Here is a 27,733-nt window from a genome sequence, read left to right as displayed (position 1 = left end):
AGCTTTAACATTGTATCCAATGCAGATTAACTGTTCAGGAATACTGACAGAGCCCCCCCCCCCCCCCCCCCCCCAAAAAAAACAACTGAGAATTCTGCCTCAGTTTAAACTTTCAAGTTGTCTTATAAAACTTTTGTGAACAGTATGCAAAAGTGGAAACTTCTTAAATCGGACTTGGGCCATGTCAGAATTGTGCTCCTGGAAAGATTTCTTCCAGTAAGTCCCATATCTCCAGATTATACTGTTTCCAGAAATCAAACTAATCTCAAAACCGATTTTCAGTGCCGTTAAGCAGCTTAAACGTCATTTTAGAGGTTTGTTTTCAATCCAAAAGTGTGCAGCACCCTTTTGGAAGTGGCATCCAAAGCATAAATCCTTCTGATTTTGTCCACATTCACATTCATCTGATACATGGTTTTACAGGTTGAAGAATGCAATCATGACGTGTCCATAAACTCAACAACACTATCTCACTGGCTGCAACAGGTTGCTAACAGCATTTGCAATATTTGCTGGGTGTTGTCATCCCTTCACGTGTGTCACAGGGCGTTGCACCTAACTTTTGAACAGTTCAAAGTTGGCGAGGAAAGAGGAGCTGTTCTGGGCATCATGAAGCCCTCTGAATGTGGCCTCTGCAGCTCATACTTTGTGAGGGGCTGACAACACACTTTTCTTTTTGCATGATCGGAGAGGAACGTTTCTGGAAGTAGCTGAGCGAGTCCAGCAGCCTCCAGTCACCCGACTCTGCAGCAGGTCTGGCTCTGCATGTCAGCGGGCTGGATGACACCTGTCCTGTGATGAAGCATTGCTGTCCAATGGAAGTAAGTTTAATGGGACTGGACGAGGGGTGAGTCCTGTCTGGCAGTGAAGGAGGTGCTTCTTTTTTTTTTTTTGGAGGACTGCACTGGAAAGTTCAATGCTGCCGGGTGGCGATGACTCCCGCTCACGCAGGGGGCTGAATGTGCGGAGGATGAGGACGAGGTGCACAAACCGGATTTGTTGTTGACAACTGAGAGTGTCACGTGGTATTTGCGCACATCAGCAAAATCCTTGCATGTATTCTTGCTTGAACACCGCCTCACACTCTCACAATATGTACGTGGACATTTTCACCGCGGGTCAGTGCAATGTAACGTCTGTGCGCGGTGACAAGCCCACTGACGGCATGACAGATGAATGACGGCCCTGTTGTACCCCAGGGTGCTGGATGACCCTCTGCCTGTGGTGTAAATACTTGGGTGGTCATCTCAACAATTGCACCTTGTTTTTTTATGCTGTTTTAATTTCCTGTTGTGCATTTTTTTCACCTTTGTAAAAACCTTGTAACCATTAGTATGGCCCAAGCAGTGGGTAACCCCTCTGAATTTGGTCTGCTTGAGGTTTCTTCCTCAATATCATCAGAGGGGGTTTTTCCTTACCACTGTCACCTGTGTGCTTGGCAAGGTTAGACCTTACTCGTGTGAAGCACCTTGAGGCAGCTTGCTGTGATTTGGCACTATTTAAATGAAATATCTGACTGACCTCTGGAAGATATGCACTAATGTGCCACTGGTATCAATTGTGTGTGATACCAACTGAGAATGTTGATAATTCATGTGTTTTGTCTCACCTTCGCAGCCCAATGAAATAGTACCTTTACCGATTAAAATAAAATCTGGCCTTCACAAAAAATTTCCACTTTCATTTTAAGTATCTGAAATACTTCAACATTAAGACTGGACTGAATGAATTTGGCATCATTTTATAGGTTTATATACCCAAATTAAATAATTATGACGGAATCCTGAATTCCTGCTGATGACAAAAAACAAGAACCAAACTGTCAAGATTTTCTTAGGTTCATTTTACTGTGACCTTAAAGTAAATCAAATGCACTTCAGGAACCATTTATTTTGGTAGAATTGTCCTTTTAAATAGCCGGTCTGATGAAAGCTGGGGACCACCTCCTCTTTTGTCCTATAAAAAGAATTACAAATGGGGGGGGGGACAAACAGGTCATTCTTTGTCCTTGTGGTCTTTGTTTGACTACCAGCCTCCTTTGCCCCCCTTCTTCTTCTTCTGTATTGTTTTCTTGCGAGTGCCCCCCGATGTTGCAGGTTTCTGCTGCCGTGGAGGAACCACGTTACTGGCAGCGGCTGAGGATGAGCCGGACGCAGAACCCGGTCTCGGGGAGGTCGGGGGACTACTGGCTGTCTTACTCGCATCCCTGGAGCAAATAAAGAGCAGAAAATACTGAGTTTGTTCTGAAGGCTGTTAATTACGGAAAAACTTTTAATATAAATTAAATTAAATTCACACACTGAACTAACGCAGTGGCGGTTCACAGTCAACACACACATGCAACATGTATCATTAAAAACGCAGCACAGCCATGAAAACATGTGACTCGACACTGTGGACAATCATGAGTGGGACATTAAACTCCATATATATATATATATATATATATATATGAGAAAATTTAACAAAAGACATAAAAAATGCTTTTTTTTTTTTGGTTAGAGCCTGACAGGAGCCAAAGCAGCTGACGGAATCAGCAGGGACAGATCGTCACTAGAGGGCGTCGCCCCATCAGCACATTGAGAAAAGAAAATATGCAACATCATTAGGAGAAGACAAGGGTACAGTGTTCCATTGTCTATCGTTATGTCCAAAAAAATGCAGATGTCAGTGAGACTGGAGCTGGAACCAAAACGGTTTCTGTTGGGTTGATACCCTGAAGGACATCACATTAACCGCTATGAGAAAATCTTTGTAAATATACTACAAACGAAGAGAATGATCGCTCTCTCATGGAAAAAGATCGGCAAACAGAATATTGCAAAGTGGGCAGCATGGTGGCTTAGTGGTTAGCACTGTTGTCTCACAACAAGAAGGTTCATCCGCTAGTATTTAGTTTTGGCATACTAAAATTGTCGCCAAAGAATATAAAACCAACCTCTAATTTGTCATTTCCACATTTTGGTCTTGGTAAAAATCTTCACTTCTTTTCCTTTTTGTATTGTTCCCACTCAGTGAAGAGGTTTTACATAAACAGAATATGCATGAGCACAGGACAAGACAATTCAGACTATTTGTATGGCAAGTACTTCTTAAGCTGGTATCTCACTGGGCTCCAACTGCTGGCGGACAAATTGCGAACAGTATTAACGAGGGATTTTCCAAAATGTCTCTAAACGTTCACAGCGATTCTCAATTTCATCACAGAGCCTTGCTATTGTGTTGCTGAAATTTTGAACATGTTCAAAAAATTCATGTGACAAATTTTCTCTCATAATAGTCACAGAGACATCGCGGCGTCTCAACCCGTCACAAACCCTTCTCAATTTAGTTTCCACAAGTCAGAAGCATAGCAGCACAGTGGCTTAGGGGTTAGCACTGTTGCTTCACGGTGAGAAGGTCATGGGATCGATTCCCACCTGTGGCCTTTCTGTGTGGAGTTTGCACGTTCTCCCTGTGTTCCCTCCGGGTGCTCTGGCTTCCTCCCACATCCAAAGACATGCAGGTTAGGTGGTTTGGAAACTTTAAACTGTCCGTAGGTGTGTGTGGATGTGTTTGTTTGTCTATATGTGACAGACTGGTGTCCTGTCCAGGGTGAACCTCGCCTCACACCCTCTGACTGCTAGGATATGCTCTAGCCCCCCGTGACTGTTGGAGTAAGCAGTTAAAGATGAGTGAGAGAGTATTTCAAAATGGCTCAAAGAAGTTTCTCTATGCCTTCCATTGGGGGGAAATCACGTATTCTTTAAGAGATAAATTTGACATTTCAGAACACGTGGGGGCGATTCATTCAGTATGTCGAGAACAAAGATTTGTCTTATTTACCATATGAAACTGGGATAGAATATTTACACCCTGTACAGATCCACAGCCTTATACTGCATTCTGACAGGACCATCATACAACATCTGGAAGGACGCTCATGGACTCGAGAGCTTTTTTAAGTGCACATTATTTTTGTTTGTTCAATTGTTTTAATGTATATTTGTGTATATTCTTTTGCATAAAAAACTCAAATACACTGTTAAAAAAGTATGTTTACTCAGAGTAGAGATGGCCAGTGTGATAAAGTAAAAAAATATATAATTCAGTTTTTTTTTTTTTTTAAATAATGCCATAATGCCATCTTTTCTCTTATTCTGAAGAAAAATTTCTTAGTTCAGTGTTTGGCTCTTTTTATTATTATTATTGTTGTTGTGTTTTGTAATTGTAACTTTTAACATTTTTGTTGAAAAGTTAATTTAAAATATTAAAAAAAATGAATAGAAACTGCCATCTAGTGGACTACACTATATATCAGACATAATGAGGGTGACTTGTGCAGTTCTTTTAACTGTATTTTAAAAAACATTAAATTCTGAGGCCTGTGATTAATAAACATTTACTTCCAGATGGAGCTGACTGCACCTGCATAGCTGATGTGTGTGTTCGATTCCGTTCACTTACAGCTCAGCCGATGCTCCCGCCATCGCTCCCTGTGTGCCTTTGCCTATTTGCTCCTTCTTCTTTCCTTTCTTCTTTCCTCTGTAGTATGAACGCTCCCTCATGGGCAGCCACCTCTCGGGGTCAGGGGCCACTTTAGGGTCATAGTTCTTGGGTAGTTTGCCTGAAAAGATGACAGAAGCTGAACACTGGAGGGCGGCGGTACAGAGGGGTGTGCAGTAAACACGTACACTTAAAAAAAAAAAAGAAAAAAAAAAAGCTGGATATCTGAGGTTTAAACACATTTTAAGTCTTTAAACAGCATGAAAGTAGATGAAATAAACCTATGATCCAACAGGTGAATTTGGACTCTACCTTTCTTTTTCTTCTTCTTCTTTTTGATCTCTCCTTTGCTGTAAACACAGAATAAACATTTTAGGCTCTACGAGGTGACAGAGACATTTAAACTTGTCTTTCTAACTCAGATTCATTTGCATCTTCAGTAACATTTGAAAATGTTGAACCCGCGTGTGAAGATGACACCAATAATGGAACAATCAGCGAGCTAACTAGACGTTTAACCGAACATTCCAATATGAACGACGGTTCCTGAATTACTCTCTGCCCCCGCTCCACTACATTTCTGTCAAACTATGGCTCCACCCACTGGCTTGTACACTGTATTGGTAAAAATAGTTTTGCATCAGTCTAAAGCCAGCCGCTTACTCGTTCCACGATGATGCAATACGAATGTGCATTTTGCTACCATCGTACAGAAACACAAGTTGTCCTGCAGCGTGTGCACAGCACCTGTGTTGTGAATGTGCATGCTGATGAAATCAGACCAACCCAGCGTTGGACAAGCATCTATTCAATGCCCAATAAATATATTTGCTTTTATTATCATTATCCACAAATGCCCAACAACATCCATCACACAATGTGTTATTTTATATCTGAAGTCTCTGTGTGCACTTGGAACAACACACACAAATTAACTAATCAAACATCAGAAATAATTTTATCTTTTGCACACATAGCAGAATTATGTTTATTATGTCTACAGTACTGTATTACATTGATACAACATGAGCGCATCGTATCATAGTGAGTGCGTGTAATGGCCAGCCGGCTTAAGAAATACATTTTTTTTAATTTAAACACAATAAGCACATTTTAATAATTAACAAATCACCAAAATAGAAATCAAACACATTCAACATCTCCAGCTTCTGGAATGCTCTGCCCGCTTTATATTATTGTAAATTTGTTCAAATTTATTCCAGAGTTGTGTTTGGCAGAATTATTTCACAGACTAAATCAAAAGGCATCAGCAGACAATTGGTTACGAAGCAACAACGAACATTAAGTGCTGTCACACACGTTTACCTTTGCTCTTTGGGAAGGTTTTCTCCTGTGACTTTTGCAGCCTTCTTCCTAACAAATGTGGCTCCATGAGAGTTCTCCAGCTCATCCACGTCCACGTTGAAGGACATGGTGTCTGGAGATGGGAGGTGTTTGCTTAATCTGCAAGAACTGCTAAGGACTTCATTGTACCGCTCATTACACAGCACGTACACGCCCCAAATGTCAAGCACAACCACTCAGTGCTTTGACAGATGCATATTTTGTACAGCAAACAAAAACTGATAGTAGATGGCAGTGTTCTATGCATTTTGACCCATCTACTGGATGGCAGTGTGAATGAAGCCCGATTATATCACACGGTTGTTGCTGAATCACAACAAACAGAATTTTCAGTTTTGCAAATGCCTTTTTTTTAACAAATGAAAAAAAAGACATTTTACAAATATGCATTTATTTGTAAAAACCAAGACACACGTTAATTTGTGTGTTGGTTTTCACATATAATGAATCAACCAATCAGTGTTGAGCGGAGGCTCAGTTTACCCATAACGCATTTTGGCATCTGTGTGTGTTAATGGTCAAAACTTCAGAATTAGTGCATTATTTTAATATTAAAAGCTATGTGTTATATTTTCACTTTGCACAAATGACAGACTTGACATTAATGTAGTTAAACTATCTGGATGAATTTGGTTTATAAATCAAAAACATAAGTCAACCATGCTTTTCCTTGAGGCCATGAGGCGGATGTCCTCATGGCTGGAGTGCTATATGCTGTGAATGGAAAAAGAGTCTTTTTTACAGCAGTGGGCAGAGCGCACAAAGACTGAAGTGCTGGCTTGTTGGTTGTGTTGGGCTTGTGATCGTCTTTGATTCTAATCAGAAGCGTCTGCGGTGCTTAAACTCAAAACTGGCTTGTCAGTAGCTGAGAGTGCACCGGAGACAATACTGAAAGTTAGCGGTTAGCTGTAGCTTCCGCTAAATTTTTTGGTGGTTTATCGGTTTAGCGTTATAAAAGCTAACTTTTCACAGTTAGGTCATTAGCGGTTATTGAAGCTAACCTTTTGGTTAGCTGTGCCCACCACTGCCTACACCACCAAAATTGGATGGAGGTTCCAATTTTATGCCTGTTTGCGTTCCAGCTATCAGTCAGAAAACAAATGCCAAAAAGCAATGACAAATTGCATGGCAGAGATAACCAATGTTCTGTGAAAACCATCTGGAAAAGAATTCAGAAACTGAAAAACTTGGGAAAAAACCCCAAATAAACAAAAAAAAAAAACAAACAAAACCTGACAACACAGTTAAAAAAACAGATTCAAGTGCATGAATTAAATACCTCCTCCAGAGATTTGATCACATTTACTTTAGCTTATGAAAAGCCACTTCTAACAGGACTTTGACCTTGAAAATTTTTCCAAGGTGAAATTTTGTGGAATTTGAAAGTAGTGTTGGTGAAGGTTTGTGCTCAATGAGCGCGGTGCTCTAGTAATAAATCTGTACTTTAATCTGTCTGGTCTTCCAGAGTTCCTCTCTGTCTGGTCTTCCAGAGTTCCTCTTATCTGCTGGCGTGTCAGAGCTCACAAAATCTTCTGCGACTCCACATGCACGCCGCCAACTTGCTGTTCCTCAGATGTTCAAGACACTTTTTTTGACCAGCAGGCAAAAGGATACGATTTGGCTTTATCCGTGTCCACCAGAGAGTACGCAGAGATGAGTTTTGCCAGTGTGTGAACATCATTGGTGTTTTGTCTGTTTTCAGAAAAACACAAAAATCAAAGTTGATTGTGAAAGAAAGAATTGCAACTCCTGTAACAAAGAAAAACAAACAAACGTGAGGGCATTTTGTCATAAACACAAAGCTGAATATTTTGCTTTAAAATGAGCTGATTTTCTTAGATTCTGATTCACAAGTTAATCGTCATCAAGCTACTGAAGTGCCTGATGAACACCTGAAGTATTTGACCCGTGACCTCTAAGAAGCGGTGAGTTTTTTTTCTTTCTTCACACTATGAATCAGTGTGTGTCTGCGCGGAGCTGGAACTCACTTCCACAGCTGCTCCAGGTCACTGATGGCTTCTTTTTTCCGCCCGTGCTTCAATTTGTAATTGGCAGCTTCTCGTACGAGAGCCAAGTGTAAAGTGGATCCAGGCTGAGGAAGAGGAAACAGCAAACATTTAGACGTCACACACTTCATATGCTGGTTTACATTATTATATAAAAATACAACAACAAAAAAACAACATGTCCACAGCATGAAATAAGGTGGTGGCCTGCAAGAGTTGTCCTTTTTTGAAATGTCTCCTCAGCTGTTCTCTGTTAAAACAAATAATAATTTCACTGCTGTAACGTTTCTGTATGTTTCAAAGAGAAGCCGTCGGCGTTCTGTCATCTGCAGTGAACTGTTAAAGGCAACCAGGGAAAACAACATTTGAGGCTCAAACACCTGTTCCAATATTATGAGGACTAAGAGAGTTCAGAAAATGAATGAGTAAATATAACAAGCAGAGCAGTAAGCAGGGTTTACCAACAGCTCAATGCCTCCCCCTACAGGTCAGAACTTACCTATACTGTACACAGATCAATTTAATGGAAATGCAGCAAAAAACAAACACAAACAAAAAAAGGCCCAAATGATAAACAAAAAACAAGTACTTTTCTAAAGTCAGCCCAATTAATTTAATAGAAAATTATCAGTTAAAATCTGAAGACCATAAATAAATAATATAATTCATTTATTAAAAATAAGTTAAATAAGTGAAACTTTGCACTTCACCTCTTCTAGTGGCGGATTTGAGCCTTTTTAAAAACTGCTTGAATAATGTTTGTAAGGTGGGGGACCAAATAATGGATAGATGGAATTCCTTATTATGATGATGATGATCATCATAATAATAATAATATAACCCCCCCCTTTTGTCAGATATATATATATATATATATAAAACCATGTTTTGGAAGGAAAAATATGAGAATAAAGTTGGTGTTTGAGAAATGTTGTGAAGAAAACATATTTACAAAGTACTGAAAGTTAAAAATAAAATCTATCACGTTAAAAAAAAAAAAAACATTTTTTTTTAGGTCATTCTAAAATATCCCCAACAGTTCTTTGAATGAGTTACTGCACTTTATTTTGAAGTGTGCAATTGTAACTTATTGTCAACAAATTACTGATGAAAAATTCATGAATTTCTCAGAAGTAGAACCTTGCCTCAAAATTTGCTGATGATTTGATGAAATAAATAAATAATAATAATAATTAGATAATGTGACCGTAATGTTCAGTGGTTTTAGTTCTACCACAATGTTTTGTTATTCATTCATTTTCTGCTGCTTATCCAGGTCACCATGGCAGCAAGCCAAAGACCAACCTGTTCACTCTGGTAGTGCAGAATGGCCTGGCTGAAAACATCTATTGCGCTGTCTATGTCTTCTTCGTGGGAGTACATCGTGACAAGAGCTGATACCTGAGGACACAGTTTAGATTTATGACATGAAGGGAAACAAGGACACACACACACACACACACACACACACACACACACACACACACACACACACACACACACACACACACACACACACACACACACACACACACACACACAGACACAGACACAGACACAGACACAGACACACACACACAAAATAAATAAATAAATAAAATAAATAAAAATAAAAATAAAAAAAATCAGCAGGTGTTACTCTGACACCAGACCAATGAAACACCAGTGTGTTATTTCCAGCGTACAACATTCAGACTCACCATTCCTGGTTTGTACGTGAATTCGTCTATGGACCTCAGAATATCACAGGCTTTTGTAACATGAGCTGAGGACCAAAAACAAACTCTTTTACTAAACCAGAAAACAATTCCCATCAGGAACGTGACCCACATGTGAGAAACAAACAATAAAAACCCTACAAACAGAAAAGGAGACATTCATTGGACAGAGATCATTATACAAACTAAAGAAATGAAAATTTTAGCAAAAACTTCACTTGCAACTTTTAAAATTATGTGCCAAGTGTCTGCTCTTAATTTACTGTATATCATATTGTTAAATTAGAAAACACCACAGCACCTTGTACTAAATACAGTTGTGCCATTGTCAGCTTGATGCCAGACGCACTCTCTGGATGCTGATCTGAGAATTGCTGGGGGTGGGGGGGTGTAGAAGGAAACAAAAACAAAAGAATGACGCATTAGCTGTCATCTTTGCAAAGGTAAAGAACACTGAAGACAATCTGTAACCATTCAAACGATAAATCACATTCTACAGCTCAAACGGTAGCGGCAGCCCAGGGCACATGCAGGGAGGAATAAATAAAATTTAAAAGCACGAATGTCAATTACACCAATAAAATCTAATTGTTAATGTAATCATGTGACACACCCAAACAGTTCACAAGTTATTTAAATACTTTTTTACAGATCCAAAGAAGCAAAACTGTCCAAAATGTAAGTTTTACAGAAAGCTTAAAAATAAGCCTTTTATTTTGAAAGTTATCCCTATTAAAATTCTCACAACCCTATATTTTAATCTGACAATGCCATTAGAGTGTCCCAGCCCCCAGGTTGAGAACCATTCACTTATAGTACAGCATATGTATATATGTTTGTCATGTTGTTGAGTGGGGATAAATCTCACAAACATGAGCAGACTTAGTGCTTCAATTTAACCTTTGACCTTTATGTATGCAGGAATAAAAGGAGAACAGTTTCTTGTTTTAACATCATGCGATTCACATCAACAAGATGTGACAGAATCGTTTTTACCTGGAGCAGCTCGATTGCCTTGCTGTGCTGCTTCTCCCGACACAACTGAGCAACCTGGATCAAGACTGGCTGTGGGTGACCCGGGTTCTGGGACTGAAGACTGGAGGACAGTTTCCTGCACTGTTCAGCCTGTTAATAATTCACAATCACTGACGTTACTATGCATGCAAACGGGACTAAAACCTTTGCTTTCTGACTAAAGTGAGCCATGCAGCTGTACCTGGTTAGTGTGCATGGCCAGCAGGGCTTTGTTAAACTCGATGGCCTGAAGCTGCTTCTTCGCCAGCTTGTATTCAACACCCTCAGCATTAGTCAGCTTCACTTTTTTCTTCGAGTCAAACACATTTTGGTCCTGGCAGAGAAACGTGATGATGAAAGTGGTCACTTGCTGTTAAAGAGACGCTGTCGTAGACAAATAGGACGTGTGGCTGAGAGCGGGGAAAAAAGTGTCCACCCACCTTGTTTATGGTAATGATGTTGTTGGCTGTCACAGCGAGCAGCCCCACATCTGTTGGCCTGAAAACAAATCAGACAATCACACGCTTGAGTTTAAGCATGAACAAGATTCAAACTGTACAGGTGTGTGTGCATTATTGCAGTCATCCCTGCTTTTATTTCGAGATGTTAGAGTTCGCTCACTTCTCTTTGTAAGTTTGTGCAAGAACTCCAGCATGGTATACGGTCAAAGACCACTAAATGTGTATTCTTGACCACTGTGCAGCACCACTGCACCAGATACACACAAACAGATGAATTGCAGTAAAAGTATGTTTTACTGTTATTATCATTTTATTGTTAATCTTAACACACAAAGACTAGCTGAAAAGATAAAATTTGCCAGAATACAGATAAGATTAGAGATTAAAAAAAGTGAAATAACAGGTCTCTGATTGAGTGTCAACACTGTACCACACACACCTTTACAAAATTTTTCTCATTGTACTCCATGCCACTAGGGGGCGCACACAGCCACTGTGGCAGTGTTGAACAAGAGTGCTCTGAGAGCACAATATCCCCTGCTGGCAAATACTGCTTTAGTACTTGTTACATTCTGCTAACATTTCAAGATATGTGATAGTTGATTTCAGAATGCAGACATCAACTCTTGTAACTGGCACTGTCTCGGTTTGTTAATCAAGTGCCATAACTCTGACAAAATGTGTAAATCTTGTATAATATTACAATATGTGTATTACCAACCTATAACAAGGACATGTCCCACGTTTTCTAAAATTCCTACCAAAAATGTGAGAGGAATTGAGTTCAGAATGCAGGCACCCACTCATGAATCTTTAACCTGCCTGCTGATCCTCAGCTTGCCAACTGGCTCTTGGCCTGGTTGCTGGCCTTCAGCTTGGCTGCTGGCTGGCTCTCAACTTCCCAGCTAGCCTTCAACCTGCCAGCTAGCCCTCAACCTGCCTGCTAGCCTTCTACCTGCCTGCTAGCTCTCAACCTGCCAGCTAGCCATCAACCTGCCTGCTAGCCATCAACCTGCCTGCTAGCTTTCAATCTACCAGCTAGCCTTTGTTGTGTCAGCTAGCCTTCGACTTGCCTGCTCGCCTTTGACCCGTATGCTGGCCCTCAATTTGTAGCTTTCAACCTGCCTGGTGGCCCTCAACCTGATTGGTGATTCTTAGCCTGTCTGGTAGCTTTCAACCTTCCAGCTCACAAGTTACTAATTTTCAGACCTCAGTTTTGTTTACTAATTTTTTCAATATTGGTAAAAACAATATTTTATCACCATGTCACAAATAATGTGTTTTATGCTGTTGGTCTCACTGGTGTCTCAAATGGGTTGGATAAAGCTTGTTCTCAAGGTGTGTTATTTCAGGATGGGCAGTTTGACAACTTTGATATTTCTACATTTCCTATTAGTAGCAATTATAAAACAACTTCAACTGTATTAAAATAGAGATTTGTGTGACTTTCGATAAAGATAAATGGCTTCATACAATTGTAGAGCCTATTCATTCTTATCAGGTCAGGTCAGGTTCCTTTATTCGTACCCGTAGGTAAATTAGGTTTGCAGTTCAGAAGAGAGGGGCATCCCCAAACCATGCACTCATACATACAATACAACATGAATAAACAGTAAAAACAAACCAGGACTTAAAGTGTTCAGAGTCAATTGTTCTTAGTGGCGCTGATTTTTGTTTAGCACAGATATTGCTGCAGGAACAAAACTGTTTTTAAATCTCTTTGTTCTACATTTTGGAACAGAAAATATCGGAGCAGACGGCAGGAGCACAAACAGAGAGTTCAGAGGGTGGGATTGGTCCTGGCTGATACTAGAGCCGAGCTGCTGTAACTGTCTGATGTACAGTGACTCTAGGCTCAGCTGTGGTTGCCCAGTCAGCTTACTCGCCCATGTAACTATCTTGTTTAGAGAGTTCCTGTTCGTCATAGATAATGACCCAAACCAAGCCACTAAAGAAAATGATAAAATGGACTCAATAAAAGCACGATAGAACAAGGATATAAGAGTTCAATCAACATTAAAAACAGCCAGTTTCCTGAGACAGTACAGGCGCTGCTGTCCTTTCTTGAAGACTTCCTCGCAGTTGGCTACAAAGGTCAGTCCAGAGTCAATTACAGTTCCAAGGTATTTGTATGTGGTGACCTGCCCTACAGTCTCACCTTTGTTTGAGGTGGTCATGCTATGAGTTTGACCACTCTTCCTGAAGTCCATGACCATGTCCTTGGTTTTGGACACATTTAGTATGAGGTGAGAGGCCTCACACCACTCAACAAAGTCATGGACAATCGGCCCATGGCCACTTTCCCCATCCTTCAGCAAGCTCACAATGACAGAGTCATCTGCATATTTTAAAATGAATCTGTTCTCATACTTGCTTTGACAAGTGGTGAACCAGTGGAAGTACAAACAGGATCAGATAAAACACCACTGACTCTCACTCTGTGTCCTGTCAGATAAAAAGTTCAGAATCCACCCCACTAGATTCTTACTCAAGTTAAAATGATCTAAAAGCCTATTAGTTAAAATATGGGGCTGGATGGTGTTAAAAGCTGAGGTAAAATCCACGAATAAAAGCCTGGCATGGGCTTTGTGCCCATCCAGGAGGTTCAAAACAAGATTCAATAAAGTGGCTGTGGCATCCTCAACTCCCCTGTGCAGCCTGTATGCAAACTGTAAAGGGTCAAGCTCCCCCTCCACCAACCGTAAGATTTCAGTTCATACAAATTTTTCAAAGATTTTCATTACAATTGATGTAAGTGCAACAGGCCTATATTCATTCAAGGTCTTTGAGCAACTAGATTTGGGGACAGGGACTGTATCAGCTTCTTTCCATATTTTTGGAATAGTTTGTTCCTTCAAAGACATATTAAAAATTGAATGAAAGATAGGGCTGAGTACTGATGCACATGTCTTTAACAGACGCCCACACACTCTGTCAGGACCTGGACTTTTGTTAACTTTAATTTTGTAAAAGGCTTTTTCTACATCTTTTAGTTCAATATTAAAGTGCTGAGTGTCCACAAGCTCATCCTTCAGTTCCTGAATCTCAGAGTTAAAATCCACAGTGCTAAAACGGTTATAAAAACTGTTAAAAGCACTGGCTAACTCAGTGTCAGAGCTAAAAGCTTCCAACCACAGATGGCTCTTATTCTTAGTGCCCCCCTGGCCTACAATGGTTTTCATGCTAGACCATGCGGAGCCCATCCTGTTAGCAGCCACATCCTCCTCCAATTTGACTGTATTGTATTTTTATTCTGAGAAATCATTTTAGTGTCACAGTTATCTTCCACATTTGTAAGCATTCCATGTTCCAACCTAAATGCAGAACTTAAATACTGTAACACTAAAAACAAATTTTTAGTAATATTATTGTCATTGCCAGCAGGAAATGTTGAGTCTAATCCAGGCTCTGAAACATCTACACAATGCTTTACACCTGCAGATTTTAAAGCTAGATCAGGTCTTGGTATTATTCATGTAAATGTTCAGAGTTTGCTCCCTAAGTTGGATATGATTAAGATCTGGGTAACCTCAACAAATGCTGATATTGTAGTAATATCTGAAACCTGGCTTAAGCAATCTGTGCATGATAAGGATATTTTCATTAATGGTTATAATGTCCACCGTGCTGAACGACAAAGAAAAGGAGGTGGAGTAGCTCCATCGTTAGGAGGGTGCTTACTAGAGTACAATAGGTGCTAATTAGAGCAATTGTTAGTCACTGGCCAATAGCAGTCTGCCTCTCAGTAGGAGCGGTCTTGTTAGGTTTAAAACTCCAGCTTTTGCTGGCTTCTGTTTGTTCTTCTCTACAAGAGTCAAGACAGAAGTCAGACTACCAGAGCAAGAAATTTAGCTGAGGAAGCTTCTGCGATTAGAAGCGAAACGTCCTCGCGTCAAGCAACCCAGTCCAGTCGAAGATTGAAGCTTCTCTACTATGGAAACCACATGGACAACTGAGAGCCTTCACAGAAACTTCTGGCAGAACTGAAATACAATGACATCTTGTTGATTGGTGATTTGAACTGGGATTGGCTTGCATCTGCATCTGATCCATTGAAGGCACAACGTGAATCTTTAAACCTTACACAACTATTAAACGTTCCTATGAGAGCCAATCCAAAATGTATTCATAAATCTACACTCATTAACTTAATTTTAACAAATATGCCTTTTAAGTTTGTTGCATCAGGTGTTTTTGAAAATAATGTTAGTGATCATTGTGTAGTAGCTGTAGTGCGAGACACCAGGATTCCTAAGAGTAAACCTCGTTTTGTGGAAAAATGCAACATGAAATTACTTGAATTGCAAGCTTTTTTGCATGACTTGTATCTTTTTAATTGGGACAGAAATGCACTTTTTGATTATGTCAAATTGGCCTGGAAGTATTTTCATGAAATTTTCTAAATATAGTGAATAAACATGCTCCTTTCCACAAATTCAGAGTCAAAGGATGTGATAATCCATGGTTTACACCACATTTGTCAGATGTATTGCATGAGCGAAATGCAGCTTGGGCCAGGGCACGTAAGTCAGGCTTAGAATCAGATTGGTTGATTTTTAGACAATTGAGAAATAAATTTACCTCTCTTATGTGAAAAGCTAAGTCTGAATTTTATTTTTGTTCAACAACAGAAAGTCTGAAAAACCCACAAAAGTTCTGGAAAGCTGTGAAATCATTATCTGCTTGCTCTAACTCAGTTAATCTTCCACCTAACATACTCACTGATGGTCTCAGAGTAAGTGATAGAGATGAAGTGCTAAATTATTTCAATAATCATTTTATCTCCTCTGGTTTCCTGTATAACTCTGATAATTCTGATGTGTCATTGGCTCTTGAAGAAACTCTAAGCATTATCCAGCCCTTACATTTACGACTTTTACCACAACAGAGGTTTTGAGAACTCTAAAAGGGCTTAATACTAGAAAACCAGCCGGCCCAGATCATGTACAACCGTTTTTGTTTTTTTATTTGGCAGTAGAAATTATAGCCAATCCGTTGTGCTATATTTTCAACCTTACTCTGATTTCAAATGAAATACCCCTGGACTGGAAATCTGCCTTTGTTATCCCACTTTTAAAGGAGGGGACCCTTGTATTTTAAACAATTATAGACCAATCTCCAAACTTTGTGTTTTGTCAAAAGTGTTTGAATCACTAGTCAGTGATCAGGTTAAAGACTTTTTGGCTACCAATTCAATTCCGTCACAATTTCCGTCAGGTTTCCGCAAAACTCACTGTACTACAACTGCTGCCATGAAGGTAAATGATATTACTGAGCTCTTGACAAAAAAAAAAAAATGCTGTATGTCCTTGTTTATTGATTTTTCAAAACCCTTTGACACTGTCGACCATAATATTTTAATCAGTCGTCTTTCACCTATTGGTTTTTCCCAGCAAGCAGTTAGATGGTTTGCAAACTATCTTACATGCAGAACCCAGGCTGTTCAAGTTGAGAATCTATTGTCAGAAGTATTACATGCGAAAAGGGTGTGCCTCAAGGATCTGTATTAGGCCCCCTACTATTCACCTTTTATATAAACAATCTAGAACAAAATATTCCAAATTCAGCTTTTCATTTTTCTGCTGATGACAGTGTCATATACTGTCTAGGACCCACTCCTGCTAAAGCCTTTCAGTATTTACAGCACGCATTTGATAAAATGCAGGAACAGCTGTGCCATCTGCAACATGTACTAAATGCAGATAAAACAAAATCCATGTTCTTTGCTACCTCAATAAACATGAGATCTGCTCTGTCTGAAAGAATTTTAACAAGAAAAGGTGAACAAATTGAGTTGGTGTCAAATTTTAAATATTTAGGATTTTTAATTGATGACCAATTGTCTTTTAAGGATCACATTTTGTTTCTTGCTAAAAAACTGAAACTTTTATTAGGATTTTATTACAGAAATAAGTGCTGTTTTTCTTTTAGTGTAAAAAGAAGATTCGTGGAAACAACCTTCTTGCCTGTTGTTGATTATGGAGATGTGTTGTACATGAATGCTTCTGCTCACTGTCTTTCAAGGTTTGATAGTGTGTACCATGGGGAACTAAGATTCATTACCAACTGTCGCCCACTTACTCATCATTGCATTCTCTATGCTAAAGTTAACTGGACTTCTTTATCCGTCCGATGCCTCACTTATTGTTATGTTTTTATTTACAAAGCCATTTTGGGCAGTATCCCATCATATTTGTCTAGTCTTTTAATAAGAAAGCATGAAAGCTATAATTTTCGTTCAATGGGTGTTCTACAATTTGCTGTCCGAAAAGTAAGAACTGAACTGGGCAAGAAAGGTTTTAGGTTTTCAGCACCTAATACCTGGAACAAATTACAGTCTGAACTTCACCTTCAAGCTCTTGTGACTAAATGAGTTTAAAGCTCTAGTGAAATCACTGCAGTCTACTTTGTCTGTATGTAAATGTTTTATGTGAAATTGTTTTAATGCTGAGATGTTGTGTATTTTATTTGTTGTAATTATGCTGCTGCCCTCTTGGCCAGGTCTCCCTTGCAAAATACATTTTTAATCTCAATGGGACTAACCTGGTTAAATAAAGGCTAAACAGAGTCTATTTTTTTAATTAAAGGCCATAAATCCTTTGGGAGGACAGACAGACAGACAGACAGACAGGTGGAACTCGCCTTGACATAATCCCCCTTTGGGAGTTTGGCCAGCGAGGGATAAAAACTGATTGATTTGTGAAGAAATTAAACAGTTCAGGAGATGTTACCATGAATTTGCTGACATAACTTGTAAATAATGAATATCTGTGCGAAAGTGTCAACTCTACCTGGTATTACAAACTCTACTTAAGAGTGCTAGCAACATGTTCCAGTGCAAAAACCCACAGAGCCTGTGGAAAAGCTAAACCCCGTCTACGTCTAGCAGCGGTGGCTGGTCAGTTAGCTGCCAAAAGCTTCTCCTGAAAATAAAAGTCTGAAAACAAACTACTCAGATGTTCAAAAAAAAACCCTAGAACACCTGCATGTATGAAATACATGTTATTGAATATGAAACAAAGAAGATGTCATGAGTAAATTAATGTTGTGATGCAGCTGAGTTTTTTTTTTTTGAAAGTGTGTATTTCTCGTGACTGAACGAGGGGCGGAGCCTGAACACAGCGTTTGACTCACTTGAGCTTGATGACCTGGTTATAGAGTTGTAGCGCCTCCTCTATCCGACCTTGTAACTGCATAATGTAAGCCATTTGAGAATGGATAACAGCAAGTTCTGACTCAATGTCTTCCTCAGTTACATCCTGTACAGGTCCAAACAGAAGTAACAGAGGTTAACCCGGAAAAAATTAGCCAGATTAAGAGCAGACACAAGAAATGAGTCAATGAACAAATGCATTTTATACAAAACAAAGACTTTCTTTCAGAAAATGGGGAGGTGATGATCTAGTGCAGTGGTGTCCAAACTATTCCAGAAAGAGTCAAGAGGGTGCAGGTTTTCTTTGCAGCCATCGACTCCAGCAGGTGAGTTCACTGATGAACTGATCCCATCTGCTCAAAATGATGTTCATCAGTGAAATCACCTGCTGGAGTCAGTGGCTGCAAAGAAAACCTGCACCCTCTTGGCCCTTTCTGGAATACATTAGACAGTGGTTTAAGCATTGGGCTTCAGACCAGAGGATCCTTGATTCAAAACCCAGCCAGACCTGAAAATCGATGTGGGCCCTTGGGCAAAGCCCTTAACCCCAGTTGCTCCCGGTGTGTGTGTGTGTGTAGTGAGGGCCTTACATGGCAGCACCCTGATATCTGTGTGTGAGTGTGTCAAGGTGAATGTGAGGAATCACTGTAATTTTACTTTGAGCTTCTGATGCAGACGGAAAAAGAGAGATATAAATGTGATGTCTGTAACCTGTATAAGTTAGTATTTACCCTCACACAGAACGCATGGCAGCTCCAAACATAAATGTATCAACTCTACAAATTATACTGTAAATGCAGTCATCGCCTGTTTTTTTTTTGTTGTTGTTGTTGTTTGTTTTACTGGCATGTGTATGTGCATGAGAGTTTTTAAAGCAAAACACTTACGGAATCATCTGCCAATGAAACTCTACAAAGTTCTGCAAAAGAAAGAAAACAGTTGTCAGTTCAAAGACTATGTAAAGGAAACATCACAGACATGCCCGAAGAAAACTGGATTTTGACGACGACAACCATAAAATGTATTAGTAATCGATGAGGATGACCCCATTTCCACTTATGGTCCTTGTGGGACTGACCTTCTGCTTGCTGTACTTTACTGAGAGCCTCTGTCAGCTGTCCTTGGCCAATCAGAGTGCAGGCAGCATTGTAGCACAGCTCGTAGGTCGACTCAGGAAGACCAAGATCCTCCTGTAGTCATGAAGGGATAAAGCACAACAAGCAGAGTCACTTGCCTGCAAAAAAATGTGTGTGTGTGTGTATATATATATATGTGTGTGTGTGTGTGTGTATTAGAGGTGTCACAATACATGTATTTGTATTGAACTGTATAGTACACATGCGACTGTATGCAGAATACACCTTTTAATAGAAAACCTTTTCTTATTCCAGCCATGCAAGTTGGCTGAGGTCAAAAGATCTGAAACTATCGGACTCTGAGCACCAATGCTGGGAAGGCTGTGGGAAGGGGTTAACCCCCCCAAAAGGTGGGGGTCCGTGGGGGTTTTCCCCTGGAAAATTTTTTGAAACTGAGGTAGCAAATGGTGCATTTTGAGTGCAATTTTAAGGATGAATAGAACAAAAAGGCCATATACTCATTATATATTTTCAGAGTGATGGAAGTGGTAGCAAGAAAAAAAATTATACTCATTTCCATCACAACAAATTTCCATTTATGACAGATGTCAAACCACAGCAAGGACACAATTATGCAAAATTTGAAACTGCACAGCAATGCATGTAAACTGATTGAACAATATTCAATAGTAATTATAGGCCCATTTCCAAGCTGTCTTTTCTTTCTAAGGTTTTAGAGAAAATTGTTTTTTGTCAGTTGAAGCAGTTTTTAGATGAGAATGGCATCATGGAGGTTTTTCAGTCAGGTTTTAAAACCCTTCATAGCACAGAGTATGTTTTTTTCAAAAAGGATTTTTAATGACATCCTTCATGCGTGTGATTCTGGCAACCACGTTGTTTTGGTTTTGCTTGAATTAACTGCTGCCTTCAATACAGTGGACCATGACATTTTATTATCTTGATTATATCATGTAGTTGGTATCGGTGGCATTGCACTTGAATGGTTCAGCTCTTATTTGGTAGAGAGAAGCTTTTCTGTGCATATTCATGGTTGAGAATCATCTGCAGCTTTGGTGTTATGTGAAGTCCCACAGGGTTAGATTCTTGGGCCACTACTTTTTTCATTGTATTTACTGCCTCTGGGTTCCATCCTTAGACGGCGTGGGATTTCATTTCATTGCTATGCTGATGACTGCCAAATTTATCTCCACTTAAGGCAGAAGGATCTATAGGTTCTATAAAACAGCTCTTGGTATGCCCAGAGGAGTTCTGTAAAACAGCTCTTGGTATGCCCACAGGACATTAAAGCTTGGCTGGCCTTGAACTTTTTAAATTTTAATGAAAAGAAAACAGAGGTGATCGTGTTTGGATCCAATGGCCCCTGTGAGTCCTCCTCTATTGCCTTAGGACGTTTGGAGGTTTATTTTAGACCTGTAATTAATAACCTTGGTTTTAAGGTGGACAGTGATTTTAAAATGGGACAGCCAAATTAAAGCTGTGGTTAAGTCCAGTTTTTATCATTTAAGGTGGTTAGCGACTGTGAAATCTTTTTTGTCCAGACAGCACTTTGAGACAGTGATCCATGCTTTTATTTAATCTCGGCTGAATTATTGTAATACACTTCATGTGGGAGTCAATCAGTCGTTACTTTCGCGTCTGCAGTTAGTTCAAAATGCTGCTGCAAGACTTTTGACAGGAACTCAAAAGCTAGATCATATATCTTCTGTGTTGGTCTCACTTCATTGGCTGCCTGTATGTTTTAGGGTACATTTTAAAATTCTTATGTTCGTTTTTCTTCACAGTATTGCCCCGCCTTACCTCTCTGAGCTTCTTCATCTTTATGTACCATGTCGGTCTCTCAGGTCAGCTGACCAGCAGCTCCTGGAAGTACCGAGATCCAGAAGGAAGCTCAGAAGGGACAAGGCCTTTTCTATTGCTGCTACTAAATTATGAAACAGCTTGCCCTTGTCTGTGAGAGAGGACCCTTCATTTCCCATTTTTAAAGTTTGTTTAAAAGCTTATTTTTTTCTCCTTGGCTTTCGGCTCCAGCGAGACTTAGTTTTTAAATTGTACTTCTTATTTATTTATTTAAATGTGTCTTAATGGATGTTTTAGTGTACAGCACTTTGTGTCAGCAGTGGCTGTGTTAAAGTGCTTTATCAATAAAGTTGGTATGGTATGGTAGAATAAATATGTCACTCACAGCTGTGCAGATTCAAAACAATGAAGTTCTATGATATGAGATAAAATAATCCATTTCAAAATTGCATGTCCATGCTGCAGATTGAACTAAGCTGTTATTGAGCCAATATGACACCTGAACCACTTGGATCAAAATTTAACTGTTTCATTTTAAGTCATTCACAGGCATTTTCAGGTAGCTCAAAGTAAAATCAGGTCTCATTAACTGAGTGGGCGACTGGCTTTTTCAGCACCGTCTACACATGGAAAACACATGATCAGACTTTCAGCAAAAACTCAGTATCAAAAGGAGCACAAGCAATTCAGGAAATATTTTTTTCAAGAATCAATTTTTACAAAGAACTGAACATGAACCTTGAAATCTGTGTACCATAACACCTACACCTACACACACACACACACACACACACACACGAGTGACATGCAGTCAGGAGAGGCACAGCCTCACCTGTCATGGAAAGAAAAAAAATGTAAAATGAAAAAATAAATAGTTATATTTATCCAGTGACTTGTACTAAAAAGTTATTTTCCTTTTAACTTCACCTGTTTTAGATTATTTTTATTCAAAAATCACTGAATTTTCACATTTGCCACTCAAATATTGAGAAGAGACGTGCGGTGAAGCAGCAGCCAACCGTGCCACACCATGGATTGCACAATCACTGGGCTAACTGGAATGCCGTGCAGTGAGACTGTCTCACTGTATGTCTGTACGCTCTTAAAATGGTCAAACACTTTGGTTATATGAACTTAAATTCCATAGTTTAGCTGATGTACATAAAGTATAGTGTTTTATTTGTCAACAACTGTATGTGTGTAATGTGTTTTGTGTGCTGAGCGATCACAAGACGGCTGCAAAAAGGCACTAGGTGAGGCACACAGTTCTCCTGCCTCATGTTAGGGGGCACTAGTGATCCCAGGGATTCTTCTTCCAGCAACTCCTCAGCTGCAGAATACAGGTGCTGGTCACATAATTAGAATATCATGAAAAGTTGTTTTATTTCAGTAATTCCATTGAAGAAGTGAAATATATTCATTCATTACACACAGACTGATATATTTCAAGTGTTTACATATTTCCTTTAATTTTGATGATTATAACTGACAACTAATGAAAATCCCAAATTCAGTATCTCAGAAAATTAGAATATTATTTAAGACCAATACAAAAAAAGGAATTTTAGAAATGTTGGCCAACTGAAAAATATGAACATGAAAAGTATGAGCATGTACAGCACTCAATATGTAGTTGGGGCTCCTTTTGCCTGAATTACTACAGCAATGCTGCGTGGCATGGAGTCCATCAGTCTGTGGCAGTGCTTAGGTGGTGTGAGAGCCCAGGTTGCTCTGATAGTGGCCCTCAGCTCTTCTGCCTCGTTGGGTCTGGCGTGTTGCATCTTCCTCTTCACAATACCCCATAGACTATTTGGTTAAAGGTCAGGCAGGTTTGCTGGCCAATTAAGAATAGGGATACCATGGTCCTTAAACCAGGTACTGGTAGCTTTGACACTGCATGCAGATGCCAAGTCCTGTTAAAAAAAATGAAATCTGCATCTCCATAAAGTTGTTCAGCAGCAGGAAGCATGAAGTGCTCTACAACTTCCTGGTAGACGGCTGCGTTGACCTTGGACCACAGAAAACACAGTGGACCAACACCAGCAGATGACATGGCACCCCAAACCATCACTGACTGTGGAAACTTTACACTGGACCTCAAGCAACATGGATTCTGTGCCTCTCCTCTCTTCCTCCAGACTCTAGGACCTTGATTTCCAAAGGAAATGCAACATTTACTTTCATCAGAGAACATAACTTTGGACCACTCAGCAGTCCAGTCCTTTCTGTCTTTAGCCCAGGCAAGACATCAAGTCAGCAGTCTTCCCCATGATTGTGTAGCCTACAGAACTAGAGTCCAGTTAAAGGCCTTTGCAGGTGTTTGGAGTTAATTAGCTGATTAGAGTGTGACACCAACTTTTTCACAATATTCTAATTTTCTGAGATACTGAATTTGGGATTTTCATTAGTTGTCAGTTATAATCATAAAATAAATAAACACTTGAAATATATTAGTCTGTGTGTAATGAATGAATATAATATATGTTTCACTTTTTGAATGGATTTACTGAAATAAATCAACCTTTTCATGATATTCTAATTATATGACCAGCACCTGTAAGTGACAGCAAGCTACAATTTACAGTTAGCAAGTTAAAAGCCATTGTCCATTTATTTTACTTTCAGAATGGAGGATTAAAAAATCCAAACAAACAATTTTCTAAACTAAAGAACAAAAGACCTGCTCTTTCCAAATGGAGTGGGACACACGTAAAGGCTGGCTGTGTGGATGTGCACCAAGAAAACGCCTTTTCTGCTGCCTTCTTTTTTCAACTTGTGACTGTCTGGACTCAGATGAGATATTGTGACCTGAAGAATGTTCTCATCAAACACGAACAGTCAACCACTCACATTCAAAGCCAGAAAGGAGGACTTTCTTCCCTGGCAGTGATCTCCACTGAGACAGAGAGACTTTAAAACTGAAGATAAGGAACACTTACAAACTAGTCATCGATGCTTTTGTTCAGAAGGAGCGGCACATGTGGACTTCATTTATAAGTAAAGGTAAGACCATAATAACATTTTTTTTATTAAATGTGCTTTTTTGTGTACTACAGTTTGTATGTGTAAAGAATGCTGATATGAGCTTTTAAACATAACTCATTAACTGCTGCCACTCAAATGGTGAATAAGCTATTCTGTGGGGTTCATATGTTTGTAAATCTGATTGTGATGAAGTCAGTGCCTCACCAGCCATCACCTCACTGCACATAACTGATTTTATATATATATATATATATATATATATATATATATATAAACAAACAAACAAACAACAATGTCAACCAACTGAGGCCTTAACATTCACATTGACAGATACAAGACTTTAAGGACCCACAAAAACCCTGCAACATAAAAAAGGTCCATGTTAATGTTCGCAGTAGTGTTTACCAAGGAGCTGTTCTCCCACTGACTCATTGCAGCCACCACAGCAGAGAGGTTGGTCTTCCTCTCCTCTTCGTACTCATCCTGAGAATTCCTGATCAGATCTGTGTAGACAGTCTTACACTCATTGTAGCGTTCCAATCTGTACAGCTGGCCAGGACACACAAACACACACACAATTCAGTCACCAGATGTCCACATTCAGGAAGGAACAGGAGACACAAAATGCTTCTTGTAAAGATTACGAACACCGCAACTTGTTATAGTTGACGGCTGACCCATTCGATTTGGTTCAAACACTATTATCCACAACAAATTATGCAGCAGCTGCCTCACAATCGTAACTTATTTGCTAATCATTTCAACTCAACATTATACTAATACATTAAATGTTTTGGTATTAATGCTATTAATTAATACACAGACTCTTAATAATGGAAATCTTGTCGTGTTCACGGTTACTTTCAAAGAGTCTGCTTATTGATCACAGAATTAATAAAGCTCAAAGAGATTACTAAAACAAATCCAAAAGTTGTGTTCTTAAATGACCAATTACTGCTTTCAATTTTTTTCTTTTTTGCCCACAGAAAACAATTACTGCAAATAAATTAACACTGTTAGATATCAACATCACATATTTCGTCCCATGGTTCCATAAATTCTGTTTCTGGGAAAAACTGTCTTACCACTTGACCATAAAGTTCCTTTATTTTGTCTGTTTGCTTGGGAGCGCTTTCAATGGTCTTCAGAGCACTTTCCACTCTGTTCAGTCGGTATTCACAGTACGCCTTCTCAAACACAACCTCACTGAGAAAGAGAACAATCTCTTTAAAAGACACAGGACATTATATTTACTAATGATAATGTCATACTACTTTGGTGAAAAATACTCCCCCCCCCAAAAAAATTGCTTCTTGCTGTGCAGGAATGCGCTTCCCCAATGTCACACATTTGTAAGAATAAAAAAAAAAAAGGGGCGAGAGTGTGAGGCACAAGTTTCTTTTTACCTGTTAAGCACTTTAGAATGCGTGTTCATAACATTCAATGCTTCTTTGAAGCTGCCATTCTGAATAAGGCAAACAACTTTACAGTGAAGAGCCGTCACATCGTCTCTGGCTTCGTGCAAAACTGTAAACAGAAGATGAAGATGTTAGTAGCAACCCAAAACCATTTAAGAAAAAGTCGACGCTTGCTACACACCAAGCGTTGACTTTACTACAGAAGGACACACAAGACAATACATTTCAGGATACACCGATCGCGATTTGATACATAATTACATCATTCACACTGATTAGACAGAAATCAATCTGTGGTGAATGTTTTACTTGAAAGAAATTCACATGTTTTCTGCACTACAAATAGCTTTTTTTCTTTTGTTAACTAGTTTGGGAGGTCCTGCAACTTCAACAAACAGGTGAGTAACAGTACACAAAACTCACTGTCTTGTACATTTTAGTACAGTAAAAAATAGAGACAAGAAACTATGATAACTTTATAATGATCAGAATTTTAACTATACCACAAGAGTGGTAAACAAAGCGAATTATATAACGAGCACTACAGCTCCAATATACGTATACGTCAACGGGTCAGATCAGAAAGTGCTGACTTATAGCGGACGTGGCAACACATAAAACCGTGACTTTTACTTTCTTACAAACAAGAGCAAAATTGACTATCCACCTGCCTTCATAATGGTGAGCAGTAAGCAAAAGGTAGACGAGTACACGCAGAATAAAGAAAATAAAAAAAATGGCTGGAACAAAATCTATCGGGTCACAGAATCTGTCAGAACACCAGATAGAGACACGTCATGCATCCGTACCCACGACATATGCCTTCAACAAAGTATCTCTCCGCCTTAGGGCCCATTTAGTCAAAGTTATCTTCACGAACTGAGAAAAGCAAGAGTTTGGTTTAAATAGTTTGCAACAAAATAAGTATATAGATTACGTTAGCCTAGCCATGTGGTAGTAGCTGCCCCTGACATTAGCAAAGCAAGTGAACGCCGCTAAACGTTACTTCTGCGGAGTAACCCACACGCTGTGCTTCTGGGAGTAACACTGGCAGACATAAAGTCCTACTTTTATTCAAAGCTTTGAGCGCTCTGGTGTAGTCTCCGTTTTGTCCACAGCGGTTCACTTCGGTCCACAGTGAAGCCACAACAGATCCTCCACTCGCCATTTTCGCTGTGTTCTCACAGGCGGAAGCAAAAACAGTTAACTTCCGCTAATAATTTGTCATAGTTATTATTATTATTATTATTATTGTCATCATCATTGTTATTATTATTATTATTATTATTATTATTATAGGCAAATATTTGGGGAAAAGTGTAATAATATATAATGCACTATACGAAAATGATGCATTCATAGACTGCTTGTATTTTCGTAGAACTGCCAGTTATTTTATTTTTCCCAACTCATTTTTTTGTTTTTACACACAGTGAGATCCATAAATATTTGGACAGTGACGCTGTTTTTTATGGTGGTGGTGGTGGTTAGAGGTGGGCGATACCGGGAATTTTGGTCTTCATCCGATACCAAGTAAATACAGGCCCACTATCGCCGATATCAATACCGATACCAATACCGATACCAATACTTTTTCCTTTTTTATGCTTCATAGATCCAAAGGATCCAAAAGACCTAGGATAGATTTTAGCCAAACATTGTACGTGACAGCAAAATACTTTATTATCATAATCAACATTTTTGTTTAAAAAATATCACTCAACACAACTTAAAACAAAATCTTCTGAGGTAGAGGGCTGCCAAACTACAATACAACAAAATTAACACACCACAACAAATACTGTAAACAGTTTCAAACTTATTCTGTTTTTCAAGTCGAACAATACAATAAAATAATAGAAAAAATAAGGAATTTCTTCCCTTCAGTGCACTTCTCTTGAGTATCGATATTTTTACATGAGGATCATTCAATATCAATACCAGCGTTGGTATCAATATTATCGATATTAGGATTGATCCGCCCACCTGTAGTGGTGGTTGGGGGGGGGGGGGGGGGTAACAAAGATGTGCTTGTAGTGTAGGTTGTTAGTTGTAATTCAAGGGGTTTAACAAAAATATTGCATCCACCATGTAATAATTACGGCTTTTGAATGCACAGTGTCTCCATTAATAATATAAATCATCACATTACAGCCAGTTTCCCTCAAACAAGTCAGGGGATGGACACATTTCCAAGTCATAGAATATGTCTTGGACTTTACTTACATCAGTCA

At 39.2% G+C, this 27,733-nt stretch overlaps 1 protein-coding gene and 1 long non-coding RNA gene across 2 annotated transcripts; one reads left to right on the top strand and one right to left on the bottom strand.

The window, feature by feature from the left end:
• Positions 1 to 1,828: 1,828 nt before the first annotated feature.
• srp72 (signal recognition particle 72) lies at positions 1,829 to 26,717 on the bottom strand. The gene is made up of 19 exons (XM_034182191.1): positions 26,568 to 26,717; positions 25,488 to 25,608; positions 25,167 to 25,287; positions 24,487 to 24,630; positions 19,281 to 19,392; positions 19,090 to 19,121; positions 18,184 to 18,308; positions 11,029 to 11,086; positions 10,791 to 10,922; positions 10,571 to 10,699; positions 9,876 to 9,948; positions 9,557 to 9,621; positions 9,162 to 9,257; positions 7,839 to 7,942; positions 7,465 to 7,542; positions 5,812 to 5,949; positions 4,798 to 4,835; positions 4,447 to 4,606; positions 1,829 to 2,206 (listed from the first exon to the last, which is right to left on the bottom strand). The coding sequence occupies exons 1-19, from the start codon at positions 26,665 to 26,667 to the stop codon at positions 2,026 to 2,028; spliced, it is 2,007 nt and encodes a 668-aa protein (XP_034038082.1). The 5' UTR covers positions 26,668 to 26,717; the 3' UTR covers positions 1,829 to 2,025.
• LOC117520861 lies at positions 6,142 to 20,075 on the top strand. The gene is made up of 3 exons (XR_004563785.1): positions 6,142 to 6,152; positions 8,771 to 8,775; positions 19,969 to 20,075. It is a non-coding gene; the product is annotated as an uncharacterized LOC117520861 (long non-coding RNA).
• Positions 26,718 to 27,733: the final 1,016 nt, after the last annotated feature.

This window comes from Thalassophryne amazonica, chromosome 11 (genome assembly GCF_902500255.1).
Source record: "Thalassophryne amazonica chromosome 11, fThaAma1.1, whole genome shotgun sequence".
In the NCBI taxonomy this organism is placed as follows: domain Eukaryota; kingdom Metazoa; phylum Chordata; class Actinopteri; order Batrachoidiformes; family Batrachoididae; genus Thalassophryne; species Thalassophryne amazonica.
Note: the sequence above shows the minus strand (reverse complement) of the source record. Positions and strands in the feature narration are given on the sequence as shown.